The sequence below is a fragment of the Osmia bicornis genome, chromosome 9 (genome assembly GCF_907164935.1).
Source record: "Osmia bicornis bicornis chromosome 9, iOsmBic2.1, whole genome shotgun sequence".
NCBI lineage: Eukaryota > Metazoa > Arthropoda > Insecta > Hymenoptera > Megachilidae > Osmia > Osmia bicornis.
This window is the reverse complement of record NC_060224.1, coordinates 697,977-723,724: the sequence shown is the minus strand read 5'-3', so window position 1 is coordinate 723,724 and position 25,748 is coordinate 697,977. Positions and strand designations below refer to the sequence as shown.

The following is a 25,748-nucleotide window of genomic DNA, read 5'->3' as shown; positions in this document are numbered from 1 at the left end:
TCGAACCATCGTTAACACGGATACGAAACGTTAAAAAATATCCTTGTAATTGCGAATAATTATTCAGAATTTTGAAGAATGACAGAAGAAACAATTTGCTGAGAACAGAGTTTCGTTTCGATTATTTTAGACGCAGACCGATGACGTCTGGTTTATTTTTTGCGGTTTCCATGTTCCTCGGTTAGTTGTGTCTCAATTTTTAAATAGTTTCAATTCTGATCTGATATCAAAGCTTTCTGACACGCGAGCAGATTTAAAAGCATCGCGATAATGTTTTACATTGACACAATATTCATCCTTCAGACACGAAGGATACGAATATGAAATAGATATTTTATAACAAGTGGAAAGTTTCAGTTGGTAAATTTAATTTTATCTCTTTTCTTTTCTCCTCAGATCCAGAATCGACGATTAAGTAGAGAAATTGTATCGGGAACGATAAATGTCGACGATTTCCTTGACTCGTACTACTGTACGAGTCGCACATGGTCATAACAATCCCTCGCGGTTTAGGAGAGCGAATCGATTTTTCTGCAATCTTCTCAACAAGATCGATTGACCTTAAGACGAAGGCCAGCTTCGCATTAGGATTCACGATTTGGCTTCTTTTGTTCGCATGAAAATTACCAATTGCCTGACCAATCCGATAAAGAGTGCGTGTTTCAAGCCAACAACAGTAATCGTAATTTCCTTTAAGCTTTTACTTACTATTATCATGCAAGTGTTAATTGATAGAAACGATTCGCTAAGAAATGAGCTGAAAGTGCAAGGAGGGCGTGAATTCGAAGGATTAAAAATGAAGAATAATAAAAAGGAATTCTATAGAGTGAGATTTTGTTAATTATTAAGCCTCTTTCATTAACAAAAGAGAGCTGATAACTTCATTTGACCGCTCGTATGTTGATCCTGGGGTTACAAAGGATCAAGGTCTTGTGGTTGGCTTTATCAGAGGATTTCGCCGTCCCTTCCAATAATTCAAGGCATTCAAGGCAATTCAGCGAATCAGGGACGAGCCGACACGCAAAAGAAACTGCCTTCCTGTCTAGTCTTTCCTCGTTAACGAGCGAAAAGGGGGTAGAATGACAAGGGAATGGTATCCATCGGATAATCATGGATTTGAGAAAATTGTCACGTATCTTCTTTTCAAATCAAGAAACATTTCCTTTCAAAGTGTTGCAATAAAAGAAAATAATATGAAATCATGATGGTAATATTAATGATAATTCGTATTATCTTTTACAGAAACGAGACATTGACAATAATTAAGGAGCTATGGAACGACGAGACACTGGCATCGAATTCAGAGCTTTGGAATGGACGGGCGAGAAACGAATTGATCAAATACGAGGAACACCTGTACGAGTACTACAAACGTGGACTATCGGATCGTGGTCAAAAAGTGTGGACCTTTTGGAATGCTGTTTTCTACTGTGGCACCATTTACACCACCATAGGTAAGTCCATGCCATAAAATATTGCACGTTAAAATTGTTTAAACCTACTAAACGTGATAAAACATTTACTTTAATAGATTCTTTATCAAATATAAATCAAATATAATATAAATATAAATATAATATAATATAAATAATTATATTATCAAATATAAATCTAATCAATTTGACGGAATGAAATTCAACCCTCTATGTTCACTGGTTAAATGAAGCAAATTCAATTCACGTGTAGATCAATATTTGCCCAGATTCAGAGGATAAAATGCACCGATCCAATTCGTCCAATTGTTTATCATTCTCTAACAAAAGAATCTTATTTCCAATCAACCTATTTAACAATGCGACAGGTGTTTTTCGATACAATTCCTTGTTTAACGTGGAATCAAAACGAGGTACGTTTTATTTTTACAACAACTAACGTCATCGAACGTCGTGACCACCCTCTGTCGTTTTTAAATCCCGAAAAACAGCACCAGTAGTCTTTTTTTTCTCTCTCTCTGAACAAAATAACAAGAAAAGTGGCTTGGATCATGATTTACGGCAGGTACAAATCAAACAAAGGGGAGATCCTCCAATTTATTTATCCACAGTCTCGAGGGATAAGGTTTGTTTGTTCTCCGCCGACCCGTTAATCGATTCTATCTTAAAAATTGCCGAGAAAAATATTGTTGCGTACACGTCTGAACGTGCGAAAGGAAGATCTAAACCCACGAGGAACCGGGATAGACACCCTTGGTGACCCATGAATATCCTCGTGCAACGTCAATGGCGATGAAACATACCCACGCATACTATTTCGAGTTTCTTTGGGTTACGTAATAGAAAAAGTAGACGTGGGTGATGTTTCTGGGGAGAATTAGTTTTCGAAATCATCGCCAACCAAGAAAAAATCATTCTATGCTTTCGGAGAGATCGTAAATTCTATACTCTTACCGGATCCAACGAAATTGCAGGAGTTAAAAGTGTTTTTTATTTGTTGGACGAGAGAGAAATAAGAAACCACTGTTTATTAAGAGTACAGGCTATTCATTTTTTATAGTACTTTTAAGTATAACAGAGAAATTGGTGGTTCCACGTTTCCGAGAAAAAATTAAGCTCGAATTATCGAATATCCGATGAATCACTGTAGGAAAACTAAAACGAAATGTAATTAGTCATGGCTCGTTTAGTTTCGAGCACAAAGACAATGACGAGTCAAATGGACATTTTATTTTTGGTTGGTGTTTCACGATGATCAGTCTGGTAGTTGTCCAGAAAAATATGTTTCACGGTATCGTCTTTATTTTCGCGTATCTTGGAATCCACTTAACAGCTCGTATTTATACCAATGTCACCATTTCTTATCGAGTTGTTTCGTGGAACAGTTCCTCCTCTTTTGTAGCAAGTCTTCTATGAAATTATTCACCCTTTTTTTATCTTCTCTAACAATATTTAACGAATAAAATTACAGATATATTTTTCGTGATTAAAGTTAGCTTCTACATTTTCATAAAATTTTTCATAAATTTTCTTTCTCACTCTGTTTTGTATTTTTATTTCCACGCTGATTCTCCGAATCTGTTGACGCACAGACATCGACAATTGAAACATGCCAGCATTCAGTCACATCCAGCGGAAAGACAAAAGGAAATTGCTAGGTCGTTGAATTGAAACTCGTTGATTTAGAAAATGTTACCCCTCGCATTTCCATTTGCCAGCTCTACTCTGTCCACCGAAACGAAAATATCTTAACAATCCCCGCGAGTCGAGGCGACTACCCTCGCCCGGAGATTTGCATATTTCTTTAATCCCCCTTCCGGAAACGAGAAAACTTCCACGATAAAGCTGTAAACGTTGCTTCAGGATTATGTAAACACCGACTGAACGAATCAACTGAGAACAGAATCGTCATTGTTTGATATAACTCGATACAATTGAAGGATACTAAGAAGAAGAATAGAAATCTTGAAGAACGCCTGAAAGCATCTCAATTCACGGAAGGTGATTGCGAGCACATGGTCGACCCTGGTGGTGTCGTTTAATGCAGCTGCGGTGCAATTGTGAACCTGCAAACTTCGCAATCACGCGAATGAAATTTCTTTGACAAGATCGATCACCAGATGCAATTAAACGAAACTTCTTTCGCTAGCTCGTGGCCTGGATCTTTTCACGAGAAAGAAGTACACGGATGTAATGATAGCAATTCAATCGTCGAGATAAAAACAGACGAATGTTGGAAAAACGAAGAAGAGGTGAAAAATAATATCTGGATCGTAGCGTGGAAATAAAAGCAAATAAATTACCTGACGTACACCAGAAACGTATGAAACAAGAGCGGGTAAAAATTCAAAGGTTTGTACAAATTGAATCCTTGAAATTCGGACAATTAAAAATAGTTGAAATGCTAGGACGGCTAATTTGAGAATATGAAAAAATTGTTCAACTAATGTACGGGTTGCTCGTCTACAGGGGCTACTCCCTGCCGAAAAAGAGAAAGAAGGACCGATTGCAGGTACAAACGGAGCCGTTGAACGAGCTGCAGTAGCTGCAGGGCCGTCACCGCGGCGCCGGGCGTCGTTGTTGGTCAGTTGCGCGCGATTCGGTCTGGCGTCTTCGCTCGATATTCGCTGCGGCAAAACCAGATGGTTTCCGTTTCGTAGCGTCGAGGAAGCCCGCGGTGGTGGTGGGAGCAACCTCTGTTTTATTTCTGTCCCGGTGTCTGTCTGCACCGGGGCCAGGAAAGTCGCGATCTTAGAGTCGCGCGAACGTGGCGTTCTCCACCGCGTTCCTCTCGTTCGCCATCCGCCCTCGTTAACTCTTTTCTTCTTCCACGATCCTGATCCACCCCCGTGATGGAGGACAGCTACGCGGTGCACAGGCGCCGGAAAGCCGCGGCCCGAAGGCGGGAGAAGACTCCAGACCCATCGTCGAGGAACCAGCTGGTAGAGACCTCGGACGACGAGGAGGGCTCGAGACGCGCCAGAATGGAGAAGATGGCCGACGAGGCTGAACAAATGGAGCAGCAGGAGAAAGAGAACAAGTTGAAACCAGAAGTTGAAGCGGAGGAGAAGAAGTCTAACAAGAGGATGAACGTGGAAGAAAAAGCTTCTCCTTCGAAAGAGGCACGCGAGAACGACGCTAAAGACGAGGCTGCGAGGTCGGCAAAGAAGGAAGCGGCGACGAAATTAGACGAAGAGACGTCGAAGAAAGACGAAAAGTATCAGGACGCCATACCTAGGTCGAAGGAAGTCGATGCTGACAACGAACCATCTCTGGAACCGAGGAAGGAGAGGAGACTGAAGAAGAAGTCGAGGGAACGAATAGAAAGGCAAGGTCAGTCGACTGACTCCAGCGAGCTGGACGAGAAGATGGAGAAATCAAGGCGAACGAAATCACCGGAAGGCGGCAAACACCGTGCAAAGAAATCTGCGAAAAGGATCACCGCTGAGCCTGATATCGCGAAGAAAGACACCGTCGAGCGACCTCCGCGGGAAAAGAAGGAAAAGAGTAAACGGAAGGCCGAAGAGATAGAAGAGCCCCGAGAAAGAGGACCTTCTATGCGCCACAGTCAAACCGACGACACCGACGAAGACCCGAAGATGAAGAAGAGCGAGTCTTTTCCTAAGCCCGACGAACCGGTCATCAGAAGATCCGCGTCGGATATAAAGAAGCAGATAATTCCATTGAGCGACGACACTCTCATAGAGGATTTCGCCAAAGCTCAAAGGGAATATATGAAAAGGGAACACAGCATTCTCGACCCCGATAACTATGAAATTTTCGAGGATGCTCAAGAGGAAACGTCGCTCAGACGAAGAAAATTCAGCATTCCCAGTAAAAGCGAAGAGGAAGAGGAGACCGTGCCCGCAGAGAAGCCGAAAGTATCTGAAAAGAAATCCTGGCTCTCCTGGCTACCCTTCTTCCGCAAGAAGAAAGAAGACAAAGAAGCTGAAGAGCAGAAAGTTGAAGAAAAACCTTCGAAGAAGATTTCATCGGAGATGAAATTCGTGGCGAAGCAATTCGGTGAACCGGAAAAAGTTACCCTCGTGGACTTTCTGAGAGCCCTGAAGGACGTGGTTTCCGAGTTCAAAGCTTTCGTAGCCCAAAATCCGAAAGAGGTTCGGGTGGTGAAGGGACTTCGCAATCGTTGCATGGCGGAGCTTTTGTTGGTGATGATCTATTGTGGCCTCGGCGCGTTCGTCTTCCGGTTCACCGAGGGGGCCTTCGAGAGTTTCTACAAGTGCGGCGTGAAGAGGGTGAAACGCGATTTCCTCGACAGCTTGTGGAACTACAGCCACAATATGAGGGAGGACGATTGGAAGAGCATGGCTCGCCGGAAGTTGATGGAGTTCGAGGAACAATTGCATACCGCCCACGAAGCTGGTTTGCACAGCTACAGCGGTCAAAGGAGCTGGAGCTTCCTGAACGCTGTCGTGTATTGTTTAACCGTGATCACCACTATCGGTGAGGAGTCCAGGGTTGAATAAAACAAGATCGTCGTAAAGCGTTTCACGAGTTCCGTATTGATTTTCTAACTGGCGGATGTATTAGTACCGATGCTGTGGCACCGGTGTCAAAATTGGTTGCGCATGACAAGGAAAATTCTGAAAGCTTTGTACACTGAATTTCGTCCTAATTTCATGGAACTTCATTTTCTAAACGGATCTTCAATTTGCATAATCCCTTTTAATCCTCGAGGATTTGTAATCGTTTAGGGAAATGAATTCAAGTAGGAACGAAACGTTGAAATTATTTAAGAAAATGAAACGTCACAGTTGCATGAACCGAATGCGACTATTTTACTAGCAAACAACCGCCGAATAAACTTAGACCTACAGCTATTTTTGTCCTATAGAAATATGTATAGACGTACACAATGAATTCTATGAACCTTCTAAAATCTTTCCTACCGAACGATGATAATAATTAGAATGATTTAGTATAAATAATATTGCGCTTGTGTTATTTTAGGATACGGTCACATTTCACCAAGTACCAACACGGGAAGGGCAATTACGATAGTTTACGCCATCTTCGGGATCCCGATGTTTCTGATAATATTGGCCGATTTTGGTAAACTCTTCACACGCGGTATCAAGTTCCTCTGGGCGTTCGTTCGAAGGCTGTATTACACCGGAAGTTGCAGAAAAGTTCGTGGAACTGTACCTGTACAAGTAAGATAATCTCATGAAATTTTGCTCCTTTATTTTTGTAATTAATATTCTCCTTCCATTACTTCTCGTTAATGAACGTTCTGACTGGCAGGAGGTAATGAAAGGGGTTCAATTAGTATACGACCTAGCAACGTTCAAGAGACCCTCTCAAATCAATCCAGAGGATATCGAGGAGATACAGAAACAAGCTCAGCAATCTCAGACAGTGCTGAATTTAGATGGAAACGTTCCTGATACACCAGGAACGCCGGCAATGTCCGCGTTCGCAATTGACGACGAATTCAATCTACCGATCTCGGTGGCCATCTTCATCCTCCTTGGTTACATATTCGTAGGCGCCACCCTGTTCTGTCTGTCGGAGGGATGGGGATTCTTCGAGAGCTTCTACTTCGTCTTCATCTCAATGAGCACTATCGGTTTCGGCGATTACGTGCCAAAGGTGACCATCCTTAGCAACCTGCTTTGCACTTGCATCATCCTTCATTATCATCATGGCATTCTTAACTCATTTGCATTGTTTCGACGTTTTAGAAAGTGGATCGGATTAATGCGAATGGGTTAAAACGAAAAATTGATTCGTTGCGAAAATAATTTTGAGATACTATCATTAAGCATCTTTCGAGTAATCATTAAGAATGCAAAATTATAGTAACTCATACTGTATGATTGTATGGGTGAAGTTAATTACGAGAGAGATCAGTGAATGAGAGAAACCTTCATTAATCAGAAGTATATTCGATTTTCCTTTGCAATTAGCGATTTGCTTTGTAACCAAATGGAATGTTCTCTGAAAAAATCACCCAAGCATTGTCGACCTGTAATTAACTTATTTTCTTGCTTCTTTTTTTCACGGTGGCGTTCAGATGGTAAGCTTTGAAATCCAAAAAGTTCATCAACAAACTAAAAAAAAAAGACAAAATCACCGTGTACATACACACTCTTTCATACGTGCTTTTTGCATAAGTCTCACTTCAGCACAATTGCACGTGTTTTCTTACTGACATTACAAAAACCGCCCGATGACAGAATGACGAGCAGAAATTAACAGATTAATTGGTTGATTGATTTAGCATCCCATATACATGATGTGTTCGATAATATACCTGGTGTTCGGCCTGGCTCTCACGTCCATGTGCATCAACGTGGTACAGGTATGTATAATAAATAAATCTTTTAAAGAAAATTAAATTAATAGAAAGTATTTCTCTTGCCTATCAGGTGATGCTATCAGACTCGTTCAGGCAGGCTAGTCAGAAGATCGGTGCAACGATCGGTTTCGCCGTCGCCGAGGAGGATGGATCGGTGAATCCAACAGTGCCTCCACCGGTCGAGATCGCCGATATTCACGTCAGCGTAAAGGAATCCAACAGCGACGAGAAAATTGCACCCAAGGCTAAGCAAGAGGACGTCGATTTGTAGATGATCCTCGATTATGAAAATTTATCAATATTAATGAAAAAAACAAAAGCATACATCAATGTGGAAGATCGCGAATCTACGTTTGAATTTCGACAAACCTTTTTTTTTTTTGCAACCGTCCGCTCCATCCGATCAATTGGATGTAACGCGTTCAATTGTGATATCCAATTGGTGTGTAAACGGTTCGTCGAGTTTCTAAGCTCCTCATGGGGACACGTGGGAATCATCTGCTATGAATTTTTATGGTCCTCTTCACTGCTGGCTGCACCGTAGTCGCCACGGATATCGCACCCGATGAATTCCCCCGTGTCTGGTATGAAACCACCATTGGAGCATCACCTGAAACAGAAATTCTCTTTTGTCAGTGCAAAGCGATTTTTAAGTCAATTTATTGTTAAACCATATGAGTGACTGCTCGCTGCGTTTCTTTAATTAATTGTTATCATTTGCGTTTCATGAAAAGTCTGAGGATTTATAATATGAATGATTAAAACGATGAAAGCTTTAAATGATTTAATTTCATTCAGAAAGTTTTAAGATAAAAGTTTATTATTTTGTAAATCGCATATGTACAATCAACTAACACTGACATAGAGGCTGTTCAAATGAGATCTTTCAACGAATTACGAGAATTGAAAGAAACTTCTTTATATCTGAGGAATAAGAAAGAAAGTATCACGATATTACAGCTGCTCTCGCCAAATTATTGGGCCAGATAAAAATCTTGCGATTTATTTTTCGTAGTATAGTGTCTATCGACAATAAACACGTTGAACTTCGTACTTTGTATATTTTATAGATTATCGTGTCGTTATTTTCTTTTTTTCCTCTTTCTTTTTTGTTAATATTATACATATGAATGTTATCTAAAAATGTGTGATCTTATTGTTTAAACAATCCTCCGGTTACATTCGAGGAAAACGAATCAAATATGCTGCATTAACAAACGTTCTTATAATTATTGTTTTTCGTTTACGAATTTTCTTGGCTTTGCAAAATTGTTTTTACTATAAGTATTACGTTTAGGAAGAAAAAATTTTCAAATACGTTTGATAGCTCAATCGATAAAACAGTTGTTCATGAAAAACCGGAGGGTTAAAATAATAAATTTTCGTCACACGAAGAGGAAGAAAACTTGTGCCTTTTTAAGAATCAACTGTGTTAGCTACTTATATTTTATCAGGTACGATAAGAAATTCCTGTAATGCGATTAAATTACAATTATAGAAACAGAGCAAAGGATACATATTATGGCGTATAATCGTTGCTATTTAAGCGGCAGAAATATACTTCTTCTTTCTTACGTTAAAAAGAAATAAAAGAGATAAAATAAGGTATGGCAGATCGCTTAGTATCCTATACACTGTCTTTGCAATTTTATTACACGTTACAACATCACATAGTAACAGTTTACTGTTAATTAACTTTATTTACAAATAAATGTTTAAGATATTAGGATCTTTCTATTTATGTTCCAACTATATCTCCCTTACACGTAATAAACAATTGTATACAAAGAAACATTTCTATGGCATGTTTTAATAAATATTACTTTTATGAATACCTTTCAGTTGATACATAAACATTTTTTCATTCATAAAATCATTATTATTGAAAATTATATCGAATAATTACGTTATTATAATGAATCGCGTTTAACATTATTGATTGTTAACATAATGATCATCGTTTTATTTATAAGTTTATAACAAGGGATAATGACTATAACTGGTAACATCATCTAGCGACGAAAAGGTGGAACTAACGAAATACGAAAAAATCATTAATAACTTCTTTTTGACAAACAATTTATGAACTTGTATGAATGATTCTTAATCTACATACCCGTAACAACTTTCAGGTATAGGTTTCGTAAGTATCTAGCCAGTATTTTTTAGTCATTATCTTATACTAATTTTTCATGTTTTGAAATCGCCATCATTTTTAAAATCCTCACTTTGTAAATCATGGCGACACTGACTGGTTTTACAAGACTATTTAATTTTGCTACAAATACCTGTATTCGAAGGATTCTTCCAGCTCCAACGTATAAACAATACTATTCAGGTTTATTCAACTTTTACTTTATAAAATGATGAAATTGTGTCCTTTCATTTAAATACAGTTTTAGGTTATATCACCTTATTTTATTAGCGTATTAGATAAACTGGAAAAAGATTAAGATTTCAAAATATTATACCGTTTAGTTTCATATAAAATGCCTAAGAAAGAAATTATATTTTGCAGCACCAAAGTTATGGGAAATCAGAGTAGCAGATTACCGTACTAGATACAGGTTACCTTGGTTTCCAGAACCACCTAGCTATCAAGAAGAAATTCCTGAACATGATGAGGAAAAAGAAGAAGAAGCATCTGGTCATTATCTGAAACAGATATACATTTTTAAACATATTATCAATTAACTTTCGTTTGAATTTTATTTTAATTTGATATATTTATTTCTAGCTGTAATAAATGAAATTAACAAACAGATATGTACTAAAGCAACTGGCCGCTTATTCGCGGTTGTGCATTTATGTGGATTACAATTTAAAATCACAGAAAGCGATATTATAGCTATTAGTGGTCAGTGGGCACCACAACCAGGAGATAAATTAACATTAGAAAAAGTAATGCTTGTCGGCGGCAAAGACTTCACACTTATCGGAAGGCCTATTCTTAATAGGGAATTAGTATCGGTCGATGCGACCGTAATTCAGAAAACTTTATCTCACACAATTACCCGTTTCAGATTTAAAAAACGAAAACAATATCGTAGAATAAACTGTAGGTACCGATTACATTACGAGATAACATAACTAAAATGTTTTTGTTTAACATTTTTTCTTTTTACAGTTTACAGAATACACAGAACAATGTTAAGAATAAATTCGATAACTATAAATGGAGATATTGACAAAAAGAAAGAAATTGAAGGCTTAGACAGAATATATTAAATGATAAATAGAGTAATGTAAAGTACTACTTATTCAATATCTTTTCAATAAATTACCAATTCATTTAAACAATTTTATTTGTTGTACCTTCGAATATTAAGTAAAAATATACTTTGTTACTAATTGTATAGACACACTCGTTACTGTAATTAAATGAAACTTGAAACTGATCAGCTGTTACTTTATACCATTAAATTACAATAACAATAAAAAACATAGACAGGTTTGGAAGTAAAACGGTGAGGAAAGTAAAAAAAATAGAGATTATAGTTTTTAAAAATCAATCAACATTAGCACAAGATTAAAAGATTATTAAAACATTTGTTTGACATAAATACATTTTAAAAGGCCCGCCATACATTTTTAAGTTCGACCGTAGCGCCATCTATACGAAAACGGTGGAAACTACTCGTCGAATAGTTTCCACCGTTTTCGTATAGGTGGCGCCACGGTCGAGCTAAAAAATTTATGGCGGTCTTTTTAAAATGCATGTATGTCAAACAATTATTTTAATAATCTTTTAATCTTATATTAATGTTGATTGATTATTAAAAAATAGAGACAGAGGGAGTTAAATTGTGTCTATTCAAATACCATTTTAAAAGGCCCGCCATACATTTTTTAAGTTCGACCGTAGCGCCATCTATACGAAAACGGTGGAAACTACTTGTCGAATAGTTTCCGCCGTTTTCGTATAGGTGGCGCCACGGTCGAGCTAAAAAATTTATAGCGGTCTTTTTAAAATGCATGTATGTCAAACAATTATTTTAATAATCTTTTAATCTTATATTAATGTTGATTGATTATTAAAAAATAGAGACAGAGGGAGTTAAATTGTGTCTATTCAAATACCATTTTAAAAGGCCCGCCATACATTTTTTAAGTTCGACCGTAGCGCCATCTATACGAAAACGGTGGAAACTACTTGTCGAATAGTTTCCGCCGTTTTCGTATAGATGGCGCCACGGTCGAGCTAAAAAATTTATAGCGGTCTTTTTAAAATGCATGTATGTCAAACAATTATTTTAATAATCTTTTAATCTTATATTAATGTTGATTGATTATTAAAAAATAGAGTCAGAGGGAGTTAAATTGTGTCTATTCAAATACCATTTTAAAAGGCCCGCCATACATTTTTTAAGTTCGACCGTAGCGCCATCTATACGAAAACGGTGGAAACTACTCGTCGAATAGTTTCCGCCGTTTTCGTATAGATGGCGCCACGGTCGAGTTAAAAAATTTATAGCGGTCTTTTTAAAATGCATGTATGTCAAACAATTATTTTAATAATCTTTTAATCTTATATTAATGTTGATTGATTATTAAAAAATAGAGTCAGAGGGAGTTAAATTGTGTCTATTCAAATACCATTTTAAAAGGCCCGCCATACATTTTTAAGTTCGACCGTAGCGCCATCTATACGAAAACGGTGGAAACTACTCGTCGAATAGTTTCCATCGTTTTCGTATAGATGGCGCCACGGTCGAGCTAAAAAATTTATGGCGGTTTTTTTAAAATGCATGTATGTCAAACAATTATTTTAATAATCTTTTAATCTTGTATTAATGTTGATTGATTATTAAAAGATAGAGTCAGAGGGAGTTAAATTGTGTCTATTCAAATACCATTTATTTTTATAATTATTTTTGCACCAATTTGCTGTTACCGTCAACGTGCGTTAAACTGTTGCAGTACGAAGTGTTTCACATTTTTACGTTAGGATAGAGCAGATGGCAGTCGTACTCGAGGCAGAAATTGAAGGACCCCTTGAAAACAACAGTATGTCCAGTCTTGTAGGATCTCTACTCACTGGTTTAAGAGTGAGAGTACCAGTTTGTTCTTTATACCTTGCACTTGCGATAAAAGTAACGCCGATAGTTGGTAGCCCATGGCAGTTGCTTCTAAACCGTTGCATGGAGTGGGTCGGTGTTTTTGTCGTGATAATATGCGACTACGCAATTAATTAATAATATAACAATCAAAGAAATCCTGCTCGTCCATGTATTAGCGTCCAAACGAATGTAAACGATTCCCGTTCAACTAATCGTGTGCTTTCGATAAAGCTACTAAGTAGTACCCTAAGTGTTTTGTGTCATATACAAATTCGAAAGATGGTGCTTTCAGAATGTTATGGATTCGCTAAATATGCATTAATTTGCGTGAACCTACTATTTTGGGTAAGTTTATACTTCTCTTAGTATTCTAGATAATTAAATGAACAAATAACGAAATACAATCGACGTTACATTTATCCAAGTTCCATTAATCAATAATATTATTACTCTTCGTTTAATTATTAAAGGATATTTTTATTCACAATGGAAATGCGATATTAAGTATGTATACGAATTGTGCAATAAATAAGCATAATTTGGTTCAATAAACTCGAGCACTATTTATACGATACATGTATAGCGTACATCAGCAGAAATACGTATACATATAATATATTTGACTGAGTATTATACAAATATTTGACTAATGCTGCACGTAAAAATACATAGCATTATAAAAATAAATGATAATACATTAAATCGAAAAGACACTTCAGGAAAAGGGGGCTGATAACGAAAGGAAATAAACAATTTTAGTATCAGCATCAATCTCGCTCGATATATGTACTCTGTAATTGCATTTCCCTAGCGACACCCAATTTACTTAAAAATGCTATAAATTATACTATTATATTATCTTTCACGTTTCATGCATTTCATTTTTGTCCAAAACTTATTTTTCAACAGATTTATAAAACATCAAGTGATAAGGATCAAAGACCCGAAGTTTCGGGATTTTCTTTTTAAATTCGATACTTTGTTTAGTATCTAGCGTGCATGTAATTCTAGCGTAGCTGAATCGATTGTATCTGGGTGTATGCATTTTTTTTTCAAATTCATTTTCCTTATCTTTGAAAATCTCTGTCTCTACGCGAGATTATCTAGAAATTAAAATTTACACCAGAGTTTTAATTTATAAGTATGTAATAATAGCGCTTACAATTTTAATAAATAATATTTACCAACTTTGTTCAGGCTTAATGATTAGTTAAAAGATTTTCCTATGAACGTTCATCCAAGTGCTTGATTAGGAAAAATATCCATAGTTAATATGTTTTCCTTAATTAACACCATGGCCTTCCGGTACGAAGCGCAGTAATCCGAGAGGGCGGCTGAATCGATTGCATCTGGGTAGTGCGTATATCACGCATTAATTGCTATCTGCCCTAAATTTCAATAATTCACGATGATAATTTTAACACGAGCTTTTCTTTTCATTAACCGAACATTAGCCAAAGATATTCATTTGTAAAAATTAGCAACTGAGGGGATGAACTCAGAATTGTTCTTTGCGCAGGGTCAGCCCTGGGCCTAGGCAGACTACAAGCTTCAATATTAATTTTTTTATCAATTTTATTTGAACTACTTAAGGGACCCTTTTTCGGAGCTTACCTTAGACCCGAGAAATCTCAGGGCCGGCACTGTCTTTGCGTTGAAACTACGGCAGCTGGATTATTTTAAATACATTACCATTTTACTAACGGATTAACAATAGTGCTTATGTCAGCTGCACGTTTAGTTTGTGAAATGTTCAACAGCGAATAAGTGCGTTTAATTATAGATTTCCAGTCAGAGAACGAATATGTTCTTCCTACGAGCTTTTGCATCCTACACTGCGGCCCAGTTTTCTATCCCTTGCAACTGTATCCATGTTACGTATTGCATCGTTAACAAACTTGCTGGAAAATCGATGGATGTTGATCATTATCTGAATATAATAAACACGGTCGTTCCAACAGATTGTAGCGTTATTTTTAAAAATAAATACCAACAGAGTTGAACTTGGCATATTTGGCACGGTACAAGAGTGTCGTCGGATAATTTCAGAGAAAAGCCATAAGACCGCATTCTTCGGCTAAAGAATTGAAAATATACATGTAATAAAATATTCAAGAATTTAAATTTTATAGTTATTGATTTAAATAACAAAAATATAAAATTCGTCATTGTATTTTCGAAGAAATCAATGATGAATCGATTCAACTAACCGCTTATTTTCGTCGTTCAGACGTGAAATCATAGTTCAGAAACAGAATCTGACATCAAACTGACGATGAGCGTATTTATACTGACTATTACCGGTAACAGTAACATGCCTGTGCACTCTTGCACGATACGAAATGTACAGATGTTAACAAGCGTCTAATTTCTCGTTTCATAACTTTAATCTTAGTCGTTTAAACTGTTAATCTTTAATAAACGTGGGTATTGCTTTATTCGAGTAAATATCACCGTGTTTAAAAGCTATATTAAAATTTATCAAATCATAAGCTGATTTTATTTTATCATAACTACGTTGAATAATTCAAAAAATTAAAATTAAATTAAAATATAAAATATGGTTTTAAACTAGTTATGACTTGCGTAATATGCAAATATAGTACCGAAGTCATATTCGAATTCACCGATCAGTTTGAAATGTAAACGGTACTTTTACCTTATTAAATCGTAGAGAAATGCGAAAGTAGTCATGCCATTAAATACAGTCCACGTCTGACTTGCATTAGAGAAGAATCTGGTTGACTCAACCGATCTTCCCGAGTTCTTGCATCTGCTTCTTACATTAGCATTCACAAGTCGAACTATACGAGAGACGCGTTCAGAATACAGGAAGTCCTCTGTTTAAAGGCACGCCTCCATCGGGATTCAGACATTGAGTGGTTCTGCTAGCTTAACCCACTGAACCTTCAATCCTGGAAGCCATCGTTCTTCGTGTAAACACCAGTCCAACTGCAACGGTGAAACATATAAGTAATGGGTTGTTTTCAAGTTTACAAAAAGATACTGCACTTGGCCGGGATGGAGTTAGCCTAGTTTCGTTAACACATTTTTCAAAGTCCATCATTAACTTCTCTATATGTAGAGAAGTTGTATAAAAACAATGAAAAATTGAAGCTTTATTTTATAGTAACGTTTCATCTACTATCTACTTTTTTAATTAAAAAGAATTTATTTTTGAGCGAGTACCTATTCTTAAAAGAAATGCTTCTATAGAAAAGAGGAGAATGGGAAAATCCAAGTGCAGTTTGCATGAATGTGCACACATCTGGTGGACAGGCCGTTGAAAAAGGGGCGCGTCCTGTCCTGGTTCGTCTGTTTCACAAGAATACATCATTATTTATCCATATTGTGAATGGTGCATAAGCCATAAACCAACATACTCGTTCCACGCTTTGTCTGTTTCAATAGGGCCAAAAAGGTCAGGTATATTTTTACGACAAAGTAGGAAAAGGACGATTCACGCCGCACAATGCATCGTTTATATCGGCAACATTTGCTTCACACCAACAGTGATCCATTCATAACTAGATTTTAATCTAAATAAATAAATAAAATTCCATAAACATTACTTACAGATATTTTTTACCTAGGAATGTAGAAACTATGTACGTTCTAGCTGGAACGGGACTAGCATTTCAATACAAGTAACGGTATCCTATCTAAAAAGGACCCTGGTTGACCCTAAAATACAGAGGAAAAAGTCTTATCGTTATCTGTACTACCTCTCTATCGTTTCTTAGAAAACTACTGTATACTTAACGTATCACTGAAAAAACCAATACCGAGCTGTATACTAATACTTGTGTATACCTTCTAATCGTTCCTTTATTCTCTCTATGTTGAGTGTATAATTGTACAAGTTAAAGTAACGTTAAATTTTCAGGCTGTGGGTCTAGCAGGAGTGGTACTAGCAGTATGGATGTTAACAGACCAAACGTTCCTGATGTCCCTGACTCAGGAACAGCATAACTTTAACGCTGGTCTCTATATCCTCCTCTCAGCTGGGATCCTGATGCTGATAGTAGCATTTCTCGGCTGCTGTGGTGCCTTCCGTGAATCCCAGTGTATGCTGGTCGTTTTCTTCAGTTGCCTGCTGGTGGTTATCGTTGCACAAATCGCAGCTGGAGCTTGGCTTTACAGGAATAGCGATAGCCTCGAGGAGCTGGTCAAGTCTTCCGTGATAAATACCGTTAAGGTATCGACAATTAATCTAGCTAAACACTCGCGACGTTAAAGGGAATTTCTAATTAACCAGAGACGTCGTCTTTCTATGTCAACCATCTATAATTAGTCTATTCGTCTCTGAACCGGACGCCTATAATTACTTCATTCATCATCCTGAATTAGTTACTCATTAACACCTTCGGTATTCTTTTTGTTCGCATCGCATCGTAGTAACCTTGAAATTTAGTATGTTGTAATCTTCAACAAGTTACACCTGTGTACTACCTTTTTCAGAATAAATATGGCGAGGACGCCTCTCAAACAGAGGCCGTCGATGCATTTCAATCGGGTCTCGGATGTTGCGGAGCTACTGGTCCAGCTGATTGGACGGGTAGTAAATATGCAACCAAGGATCCATCGATTCCCGTCAGCTTAACTGTTTCTGGCGATGTGAATAACATGTACAAGGTGCCCGAATCTTGCTGCAAGGAGAAAGATAGCACTGTTTGTAAAATAGCTCGCAATATTAAAGTCGCCAGTATCATTAATCCAGCAATTTATAGCGAGGTAAATCATTGAATCTACATACGTCCTATAGAAAAGAATACCATGATTCACCTATGGAATCATGGTCTGGTTGAACGTGTTAATCTACCAATTATCATGAAAGTATCATCTAGATTGAACAAATATTTTTTTTCTTTTTCTTCAGGGTTGTATAGACAAACTGATGGATGCACTGAAGAGCCAAAAGAACATCGTCATCGGTGTAGCAGCCGGTGTAGGTATCTTGGAACTTCTTGGATTAATATTTTCCCTGGTATTGTGCTGTGCGATTGGCTCCTCCGATAGATACAAAGCTTGAATAGAATAAATTCTATCTATCGGTGTATAATCCTTCCTTATGCCACATATCGTTGTGTCACAATTTTTTAACTGGTATTTGATCTCTGTGCCAATCCGAATATAGGTTTTTTCTCGTGTCTGTCTCTAAAGTTCGCCTGAAAAAAAAAAGAAAACTTATTTAAGAGATTGCAACAAAGATAGCTCTATTCAAGTGTTCAAATTGAATCTCTTTCATTGATAAGGTTCTGATATACAGTTTATCAGTATTGCATACTGTAACGTTGTCCAAGATTTCTAGATATTGTATTATTATTCTGCTCAGGGACACAAATGACAGAATTTTTTTTACCCATATGTATATTTTATATGTTCATGACAATTAATTTACACGGATAAGGGAAATCCATTATCAATTAGTATCTCAAAGAGTACTAATACTGATTTAATATTCGTTGTCCCATATATTTATACTTTTTTAAGTATCTGTAAAATTTCATATCGAGGAAGGTACATTGTAAAAAAGACTCGGTTCCAGTTTCTTACTGCCAAATGCTCTTTTCATCTTTTTCTATGCTGAAGACTTACACGAACGAGCATTTAACGTTTTACAGAGTACCTATATGATTTACATTTTTTTTTTTTCTTTGTTAGGCCAAAGTAGTAGACCAAACTAATGTTAATGTGTTAAAGAAGGAACGAGAGAGAGAGAGAGAGAGAGAGAGAGAGAGAGAGAGAGAAAGCGAGAGAAAAAGAGGAATGAATTTAATTAAATTTCGAATCGAGTGGATAATTCTCTGTTGCAACTGGTATATGCAAGGAACTGTATACAATTTGATCTTCTTTTTTGCTCTCTAAACTGCCACACGATCATTTTTTTATTCTATTTTATGCACAAAGTGTTTCCAACGTATAACAATTTTTGACTTCTTTTTCTTGCGTCGCTTTAACGAGTACAAAGCTTTGGATAAATAATATCCAAAACTGTTCTGTCGTTGCCAATATACCAGTTTTAACATACGTATATATAGATAAATATATATAATATATATTATAATATACAAGATGATCTGAAAAGATTGATCTGATAATTAATATTGACGTCTAAATGAGATTATGTTAAGAATGCTACCAAGCGATTTTGTTTCGTGTAGCATTATAGTCTATCCATGTTATCTTTAAAGTAAAAGAAAGTGGCTATCTTTAAAAAAAAAAAAGAAAAATTTGGACATAGCTAAACAGAAGCAACTAATTTGATAAGACAAACTTCTTATTGTAGAAATTTCTTTGTTTTCAATATTTTTTCTAACAAGGTACCTCTCATAAAAAAATAACATTCGAGTTCAATTAATTTCTGCGTGTATATATCGAACAAATGGTACCTTGAAGAAATGAATAATTGTTCAACAATTCAAATGTAAAAAAATGTATTTTACTATTAAAAGCTGCTTTTGGAATAGTTATGTCTTGAAAAAGTGATCGATATATTTGACGATGAATGTTTAATATAGATTACAATATATAATAATAGTGAATAGATCAGACATTTATTAACTGTTCAACTAATGTTCATCGTCAAATGATTTAGTATAGATTAAAATTAAAAAAAAAAAAAAAAACAATTTTTTCGTATAATTATTCTGCTGATGAATATGGTACAAAAATAATCGCGAAAGTATTTAAATTCTTTTGTTTCTTATGTATATGTTTCAAATCAACATCATAGTGTCTAGTCTGTAAAGATTGAATTCCTAATTTATCAAATTTATATTCTATTAGAATTAACACGTTGCTTAACATTATATAAATAGATTAACAAACTTGGTATCACAGGAAAAGCTTATTAACATAAATCATCAATGAAAAACAATGTGTTAATTTCTCGCTTTGCTGTAATATTAATTTACTGTTTCTTATTTTTATACATTTAATATATATCCGATGTTATGTGTGTAAAAAATTAATAAAAAATAGAAGCATTTATTCGGATATAAACAGAAAGATATTGCACGAACGACTTAAGTAATCCGATTGCTATAAAATTACAGGTTCTATCATTTCCGACTGTTAAGTAGTTTTGTAAAGCTTCTGTATTGAACCTCGTGTGAACGTGATCTTTATAAAAATAATTAACGTAAAACTTCAAAGAATAATAAAACGTATATTGTAAAGTCGAACACGTTCCCAAAGGGTCGAAGGAGATTACTATGTTGTCCAAGTATAAAAATATATTTTACAAACTTTGTTACTCTTACCGTTTTACACACTGCAATGTGACATTTAATTGCATCTTATTTAGCGAGAATGGATTTGAGGACAACCTTGAAGAGTTAATGATTGTGGTTACCATTGCACATCTAACGTCATTTTCCTTTTTTATGTATGTACGTTGATTATCTTAAATTACACTTGTGTACTCCTCTCTGGAAAAAAAAAAACAGGCGTTAGATATGCAAGAAAAGATGGATAGTATATTGCAAAATTTACAATGAAGCATATTAATGTTACAAAAAGAATGAAATATCATCAGTCGTACAATGTTTTTAATTTTGATATTAATATATTTATATACACTTACATAAAATATATACATATTTTCTTACTAATTTTTGAGCGAGATATTTTTATTCTCAATAATTTCATTGTATATTCGTTTTTAAAATGCTTCTACACGCTATATAGTTTCTTTCAAATGCAAAAAATGCATTTCACTTTAATGTCGTATTTGAAAATAATTCGTCTGCAAGATGGTAACTTTGCCCCGCGTACTTCCAAATATTTATGCAAGCATAAATGGTCTTACTTTTTGCCATATTTTATGAATAAATAAACGGAACTAGACACGATACATCTTAATCTATGTATACACAACTTTCAGGTGTGCGTTCATTTGCAAACTTATGTATGTATGATATGCAAGTAAATGTTATGAAAGATGTTCAAAGAATTCAATATACACTTAATGGAACTGTTGTTGAGTTGCTTTCATCCTTTTTAAAAGTATTTTATTAAGTATTTAGTATCTAATTTGTAAAATTTTAAACATACCTCAAAGAACACAGTAAAAATTATAAAATGAAGGTTTCTTCATAGATTTCAAATATTGTCCAGGTGGCGCCAAAAGTCACTTTGTTAGTGACGTCATCGCAGACGAATTTGAAGGTATAATTTAAAAATTGAACAACAGATGGCACGATAGAATTAATTCGAGTATCGTCATGCAAGATTGAAATGGTAATGAAGAAGGAAATGGATTAACGCATATAAATACGCGATTTAATATTTCATGCCGCGTAGCTGTAATACAGTAGCAGGATTCATTTGAATTCATGGTATTTGCTTATGCGTTCACCACACAACTTGAATATTATATTTTTTAATGTATATACGTATTATTTTCAGAACGTTTATACTTGTAATACACAGAAAAAAGTACCAAGTACCGTTCAAAACAATTATTGAATGAATGATTATGATTAACAACGTCTTTTGATCAATTGTTTAAGTTAAGGCGGTGGATTATATCCGAGTACAAAGTAATTCTCTGTTGCTTATCATTCTGTTAAACGCAAACATAATCTAACGCCAGTGAGTAATGTATTCAAAAGATAAACGGTATATATAAGCGCTGTGCGTCTCAGAATTTATTTCCAAATTTTATTTTAATCACCGTGATTAAAAACTCTTTTTTTTGTAGCGAAACCTATGTTTTAAATGATACCAATGTTGTAGCGATATTTTAATGGAAATATGTTGCATCCTTGATGAAGCATTAGAAAGAGGAAATATATAATCAAAGGACACTTTGCGAAGTCTCGGAAATTATAGCTTCGTGAATATTAATACTTGTTAGAGGTATTCCTTCATCTTTACCACTTCTGTTCATTTAAAATTAATTTTTTTTCAATGATATTACTATGCCATAATCATTTCACTTTGGGTTCTCGTATCTTTAAGAATTACCTACATCCACGTTGAAATTGTAGACAAACATTTACATACTTTCTGTTCAGTATACATCGTACAGTTTAGTTAGTCGGCCGTGTCGAAGGTTCTGTAAAAAGGAAAGAAAGAAAAAAACGAATTGTAAATAGGACAATTTCCTCGTAGAAACTTCTACAAACTGTTTAATAATATTTATACCATGTCTACATTCCAAAGCAGGTAAACATTTGATTAATATGATTCTTTTATCGTTACTGATTGTAAGTGATCAGTAATAAAATTTCCTTTTCTTTATATCAAATTTAAGTAAATCATGCTGCGAAGGAGTATTTTAAAGGAGTTACTTTGAGCGTCGTGGCTTGCATCACACGTTCAAATTTTAATCGCCTTGAACTGGAACGTCTCGAGAAACACGTGCACACATGCAAGGTAAAAGATACTAGTCAGCTAGCAGATTCATCGAAGCTGTGTAGATACAAGAAAGAAAAACACCGTTTAATTGGAACGACAAGAACACAAGTAGGTGTAAAAAAGGAGATAACAAAAAGATAGGAATTGACATATACTTGCATTGATGTATAAAATAAGGACAAGGTTCAAGGTTTTAGGTATTCGGTTAACACACACACGTTCCTGTAACTGAATATTTCATCAAAATAACTTGAAGCTGCATTTCTGATGTCCTATATTAGGGCGAAACCTCGTGTGTCCCCGATGGATTCTTCTCTCGAAGCTCTAAAAAAAGAATGCACGCTGAAGAGAAAAAAAGAAAGTAAAAAGGAACCTGAGAAAAGCACTGGCGGACCGAGGAAAAAGGAGGGACAACGGGTAACAAGGAGAAAGTGAGAAAAGGTGTAGAGTGTAGGAAGGGTTGGAAGGAGGGAGTACAGGTGCGGCTGCTACGTCCAGAGCGCCTCCAAGTGTAATACTGTCCGTCGTGTTGCTGAGAGTAGTCCTCTTTTCCAGCTTGCCCTGATATTTCAAATATTTCGTGATTCATTACCGTCTTTCTTCAACAGGTTGTCTCTAACTTAGATCAGCAAACTCTGTGACTGCTGCGTTAGTGAAATTCAAGTGGGCTTGCTACTAAAATACTGATATTTTCAATGTTATTTAACGGGAATCGCTAAAATACTTACACGTATTAAAGTGAAACGAATAAGAAATGAAAATAAGAGAGATTCTTACACGAGTTTGTCAGTAAATCTGAATGAATCAGAATCGTTGCTTCGGGTGGTGAGTACTCGCGATTGTGTAAATAATTGTTTATACTTCGAACGTCACCGCTGTCCCTGAGTAACATCATTAATTCTTCTATTTGCACAGAAACGTAACACAATGTAATGATAGAATTTATGGTCAAGAATGACATCATACCTGAGCCTGGATGTGTAATTAGTATGCGATTATCTGTAATAAATATGTATTTTCTTTGTTACAATTAATATTGTTTGATAATAATCTACTATTCAGAAACAGAAGGTTTCTGTCGAAGTTGAAGAGATTTTCTCTATGTAATAATATTTTGTACTTGATATCACCTGTTGCGTGGGTGAGCAAGTTTGATGTTTTCCGAGTATGACTCGTCGACCTACTTTGGTTCTAACATCGATGCGACATACTATAAATCAATCTTTCAAAAGTAACATTAAAAATTTTACCTTCATAATAATACTAATTCTGATTTATAAAATAGTTGGTAATTGAAAACAAAGAAGTCTAACCAAAATCAAGAAGCATAGTTCACATACAACTTTTTTATTATTACATGAAATTTGAATTAAAAAAAAAATACTAACCTTCAATGATAGCACCAATATCTTTTTGAATGATATTTTGAAAGTTTTTGTATCAAATTTGTTTAAGTTTGTTCAAAACTTCATCTTTATACGCTTGCTCGTGAAAGGTTAATTTCACTGGTCGAACAAAACGCCATATTAATACCATTCAAATGTTCCAACCAATCGGAAGCCTTGATCTAAATTTAAAATACGTTTTGTGCAGAATTCAAAACATTTAAATCCTTTTTGTAGATATGGAAGAACATTGAATATAACTGATAAAAGGCTACGAATAATTTCGAATCTTGAAAGGACAATTTTCCAATGAGGATTAAGGAGAATATAATGTCTATAGCCTGATATTTTCAGACTCGTCTTGCTTTGGCAGATGATCATACACGTAAGTTCCATGTTTTACAAAAATTGATAAAAAACACAATATTGTTAATACTAAAAAAATCATTTCCCATTTTAGATTGACAATGACGAAATTTTATGTAATATTTCTTTTAATATGTGCGTCTACCGCCGACGTGTCTAATGATTGCGACGATCCTAACTGGCACACGTTGGAAACGTTGGAGAGCGCCAGATTGGAATGTGGACCGTTTTTTAAAAATCGTTGTTACTGTATGAGAACATGTTACGAGCACCATCATCAATACGTTGTTAACTGCACTAATTCGAAGTTTCTTAACACTGAACCACTGGCACACTTACCGAATGAAACACAAGTAAACTCGTTGTTTAAAAGAACTCATTCTCTTCCTAAATGAAATGCCACGTATCAATAAATTTAATATTAAGTTTTACAAAGAATTTAACAGACTCGCGTTACTTCCAGGTGCTAATTTTTACCGGAAACTATCTTGAAGAACTTCCATGGAACGTATTTGGCACCCTGGATAGTTTACCTGATCTAAGAGTAATCGATATGTCCAGGAACAAAATTCGTGAAATTCGAGGAAAAGCGTATCACCACGTTCAACGGGTGGAACGACTGATTCTAGATTTTAATGAATTATCCTTGGACCCTGCAAAAAATCATCCCAGAGTGTTCTCCAATTTTGTATCCCTTTTGGAACTCCACTTAACTGATGCTTTTGAGGATGATCCACCAAATCTTGCAGCTATGTTACATAATATTTTTGTGAATAGGTATTACATTAATAATTCAACACAACTTATATTCTTTAAATGATATTAAACATACCTTTTCGTTGCAGTAATTTAACACAACTGATAAAATTACATTTGGAGCAAAATGAAATATCAGAGTTTCATGATTCCAACGTTTTCTGTGATCTACCAAATCTTTTGGATCTCTATTTAGGTGACAATGCACTGACTGCTCTGCACTTTAACATTTCATGTCTCCGCAATCTTCGATTCTTGGATCTCCAACGAAATAAATTTAAGAGAATTCTTGAACGTGATTTGCACGCGATGGACACGATCGTTAAGCACAATCAACAGATAGTGGTGGACTTTACCGGAAATCCGTTAGAGTGTTCCTGTAAACTCAATCCATTTATTAAATGGATGAAGAAGACTAAAGTATTTGTTCGCAATAAAAACAATTTGAAGTGTTATAAAGGTATTAATCTTCTATTTTACTTGTTCTGTGAAATATTAATTATACAAATATCTTCGTTATTATTGCAGGTGATATACATCATGAACTTCACGAGACAAAAAATTGCACGCCAAAATTGTTCTCATCAGCTTCTCGCAGCGCAACCGCCTTACTATTCTTTCTTTCATTAGTGTTGATAGGCCTTGTATGCGCTTTAATATACCTGCAACGTGCAAAACTACAGAAAAAAATCGAGCCTATATTGGATTCTGTGAACAAAAGGGTGCGGTACACTTCAATAGCGACTGGTGATAATCGCGAAGAGTTATAATCAGTTTCATTTAAATAGTTGACTGTTCTTAAACTGTTAAAAAAGTTCCATTCTTTTAGTATTTAAATAATTTTGTTTGTTTTTAATATTATTAATAGTCTGAAATCAAAAAAATTAATAATTACTCGAAAATTAAAAAATAAGTAATAGTTTTCATACTGTTTAGCTGTAACATTAACAAGTTAAATTTGTTAAATTAGTGATTAAAGATAGAGCGTATGTAATTTTGATAATACGTCTAATGATAAATAAATGTTATATATTTTGTATCTACATTTATCAATTTTCTT

At 35.4% G+C, this 25,748-nt stretch overlaps 4 protein-coding genes and 3 long non-coding RNA genes across 17 annotated transcripts; 5 read left to right on the top strand and 2 right to left on the bottom strand.

Annotated features, from left to right (window-relative positions):
• The first annotated feature begins 86 nt into the window (after positions 1 to 86).
• Positions 87 to 1,322, top strand: LOC114873161. Its single transcript, XR_003788882.2, has 3 exons — positions 87 to 180; positions 397 to 682; positions 1,243 to 1,322. It is a non-coding gene; the product is annotated as an uncharacterized LOC114873161 (long non-coding RNA).
• A 2,654-nt stretch (positions 1,323 to 3,976) lies between these two features.
• LOC114873158 lies at positions 3,977 to 9,481 on the top strand. 2 transcript variants are annotated; one of them, XM_029181178.2, is made up of 5 exons: positions 3,984 to 5,897; positions 6,405 to 6,607; positions 6,699 to 7,046; positions 7,678 to 7,758; positions 7,826 to 9,481. In XM_029181178.2, the coding sequence occupies exons 1-5, from the start codon at positions 4,286 to 4,288 to the stop codon at positions 8,024 to 8,026; spliced, it is 2,445 nt and encodes an 814-aa protein (XP_029037011.1). In that variant the 5' UTR covers positions 3,984 to 4,285; the 3' UTR covers positions 8,027 to 9,481. The 2 variants fall into 2 exon arrangements, with proteins under 2 accessions (XP_029037013.1, XP_029037011.1); XM_029181180.2 differs by lacking the exons at positions 7,678 to 7,758; positions 7,826 to 9,481 and adding an exon at positions 7,471 to 7,668 and having other exon boundaries at positions 3,977 to 5,897.
• A 467-nt stretch (positions 9,482 to 9,948) lies between these two features.
• Positions 9,949 to 11,153, top strand: LOC114873160 (39S ribosomal protein L21, mitochondrial). Its single transcript, XM_029181189.2, has 4 exons — positions 9,949 to 10,093; positions 10,274 to 10,402; positions 10,493 to 10,813; positions 10,883 to 11,153. The coding sequence occupies exons 1-4, from the start codon at positions 9,994 to 9,996 to the stop codon at positions 10,981 to 10,983; spliced, it is 651 nt and encodes a 216-aa protein (XP_029037022.1). The 5' UTR covers positions 9,949 to 9,993; the 3' UTR covers positions 10,984 to 11,153.
• Positions 11,154 to 12,848: 1,695 nt separating this feature from the next.
• On the top strand, positions 12,849 to 20,793 carry LOC114873151 (CD9 antigen-like). Its single transcript, XM_029181165.2, has 4 exons — positions 12,849 to 13,160; positions 16,702 to 17,013; positions 17,277 to 17,549; positions 17,695 to 20,793. The coding sequence occupies exons 1-4, from the start codon at positions 13,095 to 13,097 to the stop codon at positions 17,845 to 17,847; spliced, it is 804 nt and encodes a 267-aa protein (XP_029036998.1). The 5' UTR covers positions 12,849 to 13,094; the 3' UTR covers positions 17,848 to 20,793.
• Positions 13,272 to 16,721, bottom strand: LOC114873152. 8 transcript variants are annotated; one of them, XR_006829716.1, is made up of 5 exons: positions 16,629 to 16,721; positions 15,475 to 16,499; positions 14,430 to 14,892; positions 14,000 to 14,203; positions 13,272 to 13,918 (listed from the first exon to the last, which is right to left on the bottom strand). It is a non-coding gene; the product is annotated as an uncharacterized LOC114873152 (long non-coding RNA). The 8 variants fall into 8 exon arrangements; XR_006829717.1 differs by having other exon boundaries at positions 14,000 to 14,716; positions 14,806 to 14,892; XR_006829718.1 differs by having other exon boundaries at positions 14,000 to 14,745; positions 14,810 to 14,892.
• Positions 20,794 to 21,219: 426 nt separating the features above from the next.
• On the bottom strand, positions 21,220 to 22,082 carry LOC123988173. The gene is made up of 2 exons (XR_006829719.1): positions 21,969 to 22,082; positions 21,220 to 21,879 (listed from the first exon to the last, which is right to left on the bottom strand). It is a non-coding gene; the product is annotated as an uncharacterized LOC123988173 (long non-coding RNA).
• LOC123988172 (phospholipase A2 inhibitor) lies at positions 21,877 to 25,731 on the top strand. Of its 3 annotated transcripts, XM_046287254.1 has the most exons (8): positions 21,877 to 21,989; positions 22,078 to 22,289; positions 22,790 to 23,006; positions 23,804 to 23,951; positions 24,027 to 24,285; positions 24,396 to 24,709; positions 24,778 to 25,148; positions 25,217 to 25,731. In XM_046287254.1, the coding sequence occupies exons 5-8, from the start codon at positions 24,034 to 24,036 to the stop codon at positions 25,456 to 25,458; spliced, it is 1,179 nt and encodes a 392-aa protein (XP_046143210.1). In that variant the 5' UTR covers positions 21,877 to 21,989; positions 22,078 to 22,289; positions 22,790 to 23,006; positions 23,804 to 23,951; positions 24,027 to 24,033; the 3' UTR covers positions 25,459 to 25,731. The 3 variants fall into 3 exon arrangements, with proteins under 3 accessions (XP_046143210.1, XP_046143212.1, XP_046143211.1); XM_046287256.1 differs by lacking the exons at positions 21,877 to 21,989; positions 22,078 to 22,289 and adding an exon at positions 22,649 to 22,700; XM_046287255.1 differs by lacking the exons at positions 21,877 to 21,989; positions 22,078 to 22,289 and adding an exon at positions 22,667 to 22,719.
• The last annotated feature ends 17 nt before the right edge of the window (positions 25,732 to 25,748 follow it).

Bases quoted from the DNA above. Each gene is read 5' to 3' on its own strand.
- LOC123988172 (XM_046287254.1), top strand. From the start codon at position 24,034: ATGACGAAATTTTATGTAATATTTCTTTTAATATGTGCGTCTACCGCC. The intron at 24,286-24,395 runs GTAAACTCGTTG...CGTTACTTCCAG, and splicing joins ACTTACCGAATGAAACACAA to GTGCTAATTTTTACCGGAAA. The intron at 24,710-24,777 runs GTATTACATTAA...TTTTCGTTGCAG, and splicing joins CATAATATTTTTGTGAATAG to TAATTTAACACAACTGATAA.
- LOC114873151 (XM_029181165.2), top strand. From the start codon at position 13,095: ATGGTGCTTTCAGAATGTTATGGATTCGCTAAATATGCATTAATTTGC. The intron at 17,014-17,276 runs GTATCGACAATT...TACCTTTTTCAG, and splicing joins CCGTGATAAATACCGTTAAG to AATAAATATGGCGAGGACGC. The intron at 17,550-17,694 runs GTAAATCATTGA...CTTTTTCTTCAG, and splicing joins ATCCAGCAATTTATAGCGAG to GGTTGTATAGACAAACTGAT.
- LOC114873160 (XM_029181189.2), top strand. From the start codon at position 9,994: ATGGCGACACTGACTGGTTTTACAAGACTATTTAATTTTGCTACAAAT. The intron at 10,094-10,273 runs GTTTATTCAACT...TATATTTTGCAG, and splicing joins GTATAAACAATACTATTCAG to CACCAAAGTTATGGGAAATC. The intron at 10,403-10,492 runs GTCATTATCTGA...ATTTATTTCTAG, and splicing joins AAAAGAAGAAGAAGCATCTG to CTGTAATAAATGAAATTAAC.
- LOC114873158 (XM_029181178.2), top strand. From the start codon at position 4,286: ATGGAGGACAGCTACGCGGTGCACAGGCGCCGGAAAGCCGCGGCCCGA. The intron at 7,047-7,677 runs GTGACCATCCTT...TGATTGATTTAG, and splicing joins TCGGCGATTACGTGCCAAAG to CATCCCATATACATGATGTG. The intron at 7,759-7,825 runs GTATGTATAATA...CTTGCCTATCAG, and splicing joins TGTGCATCAACGTGGTACAG to GTGATGCTATCAGACTCGTT.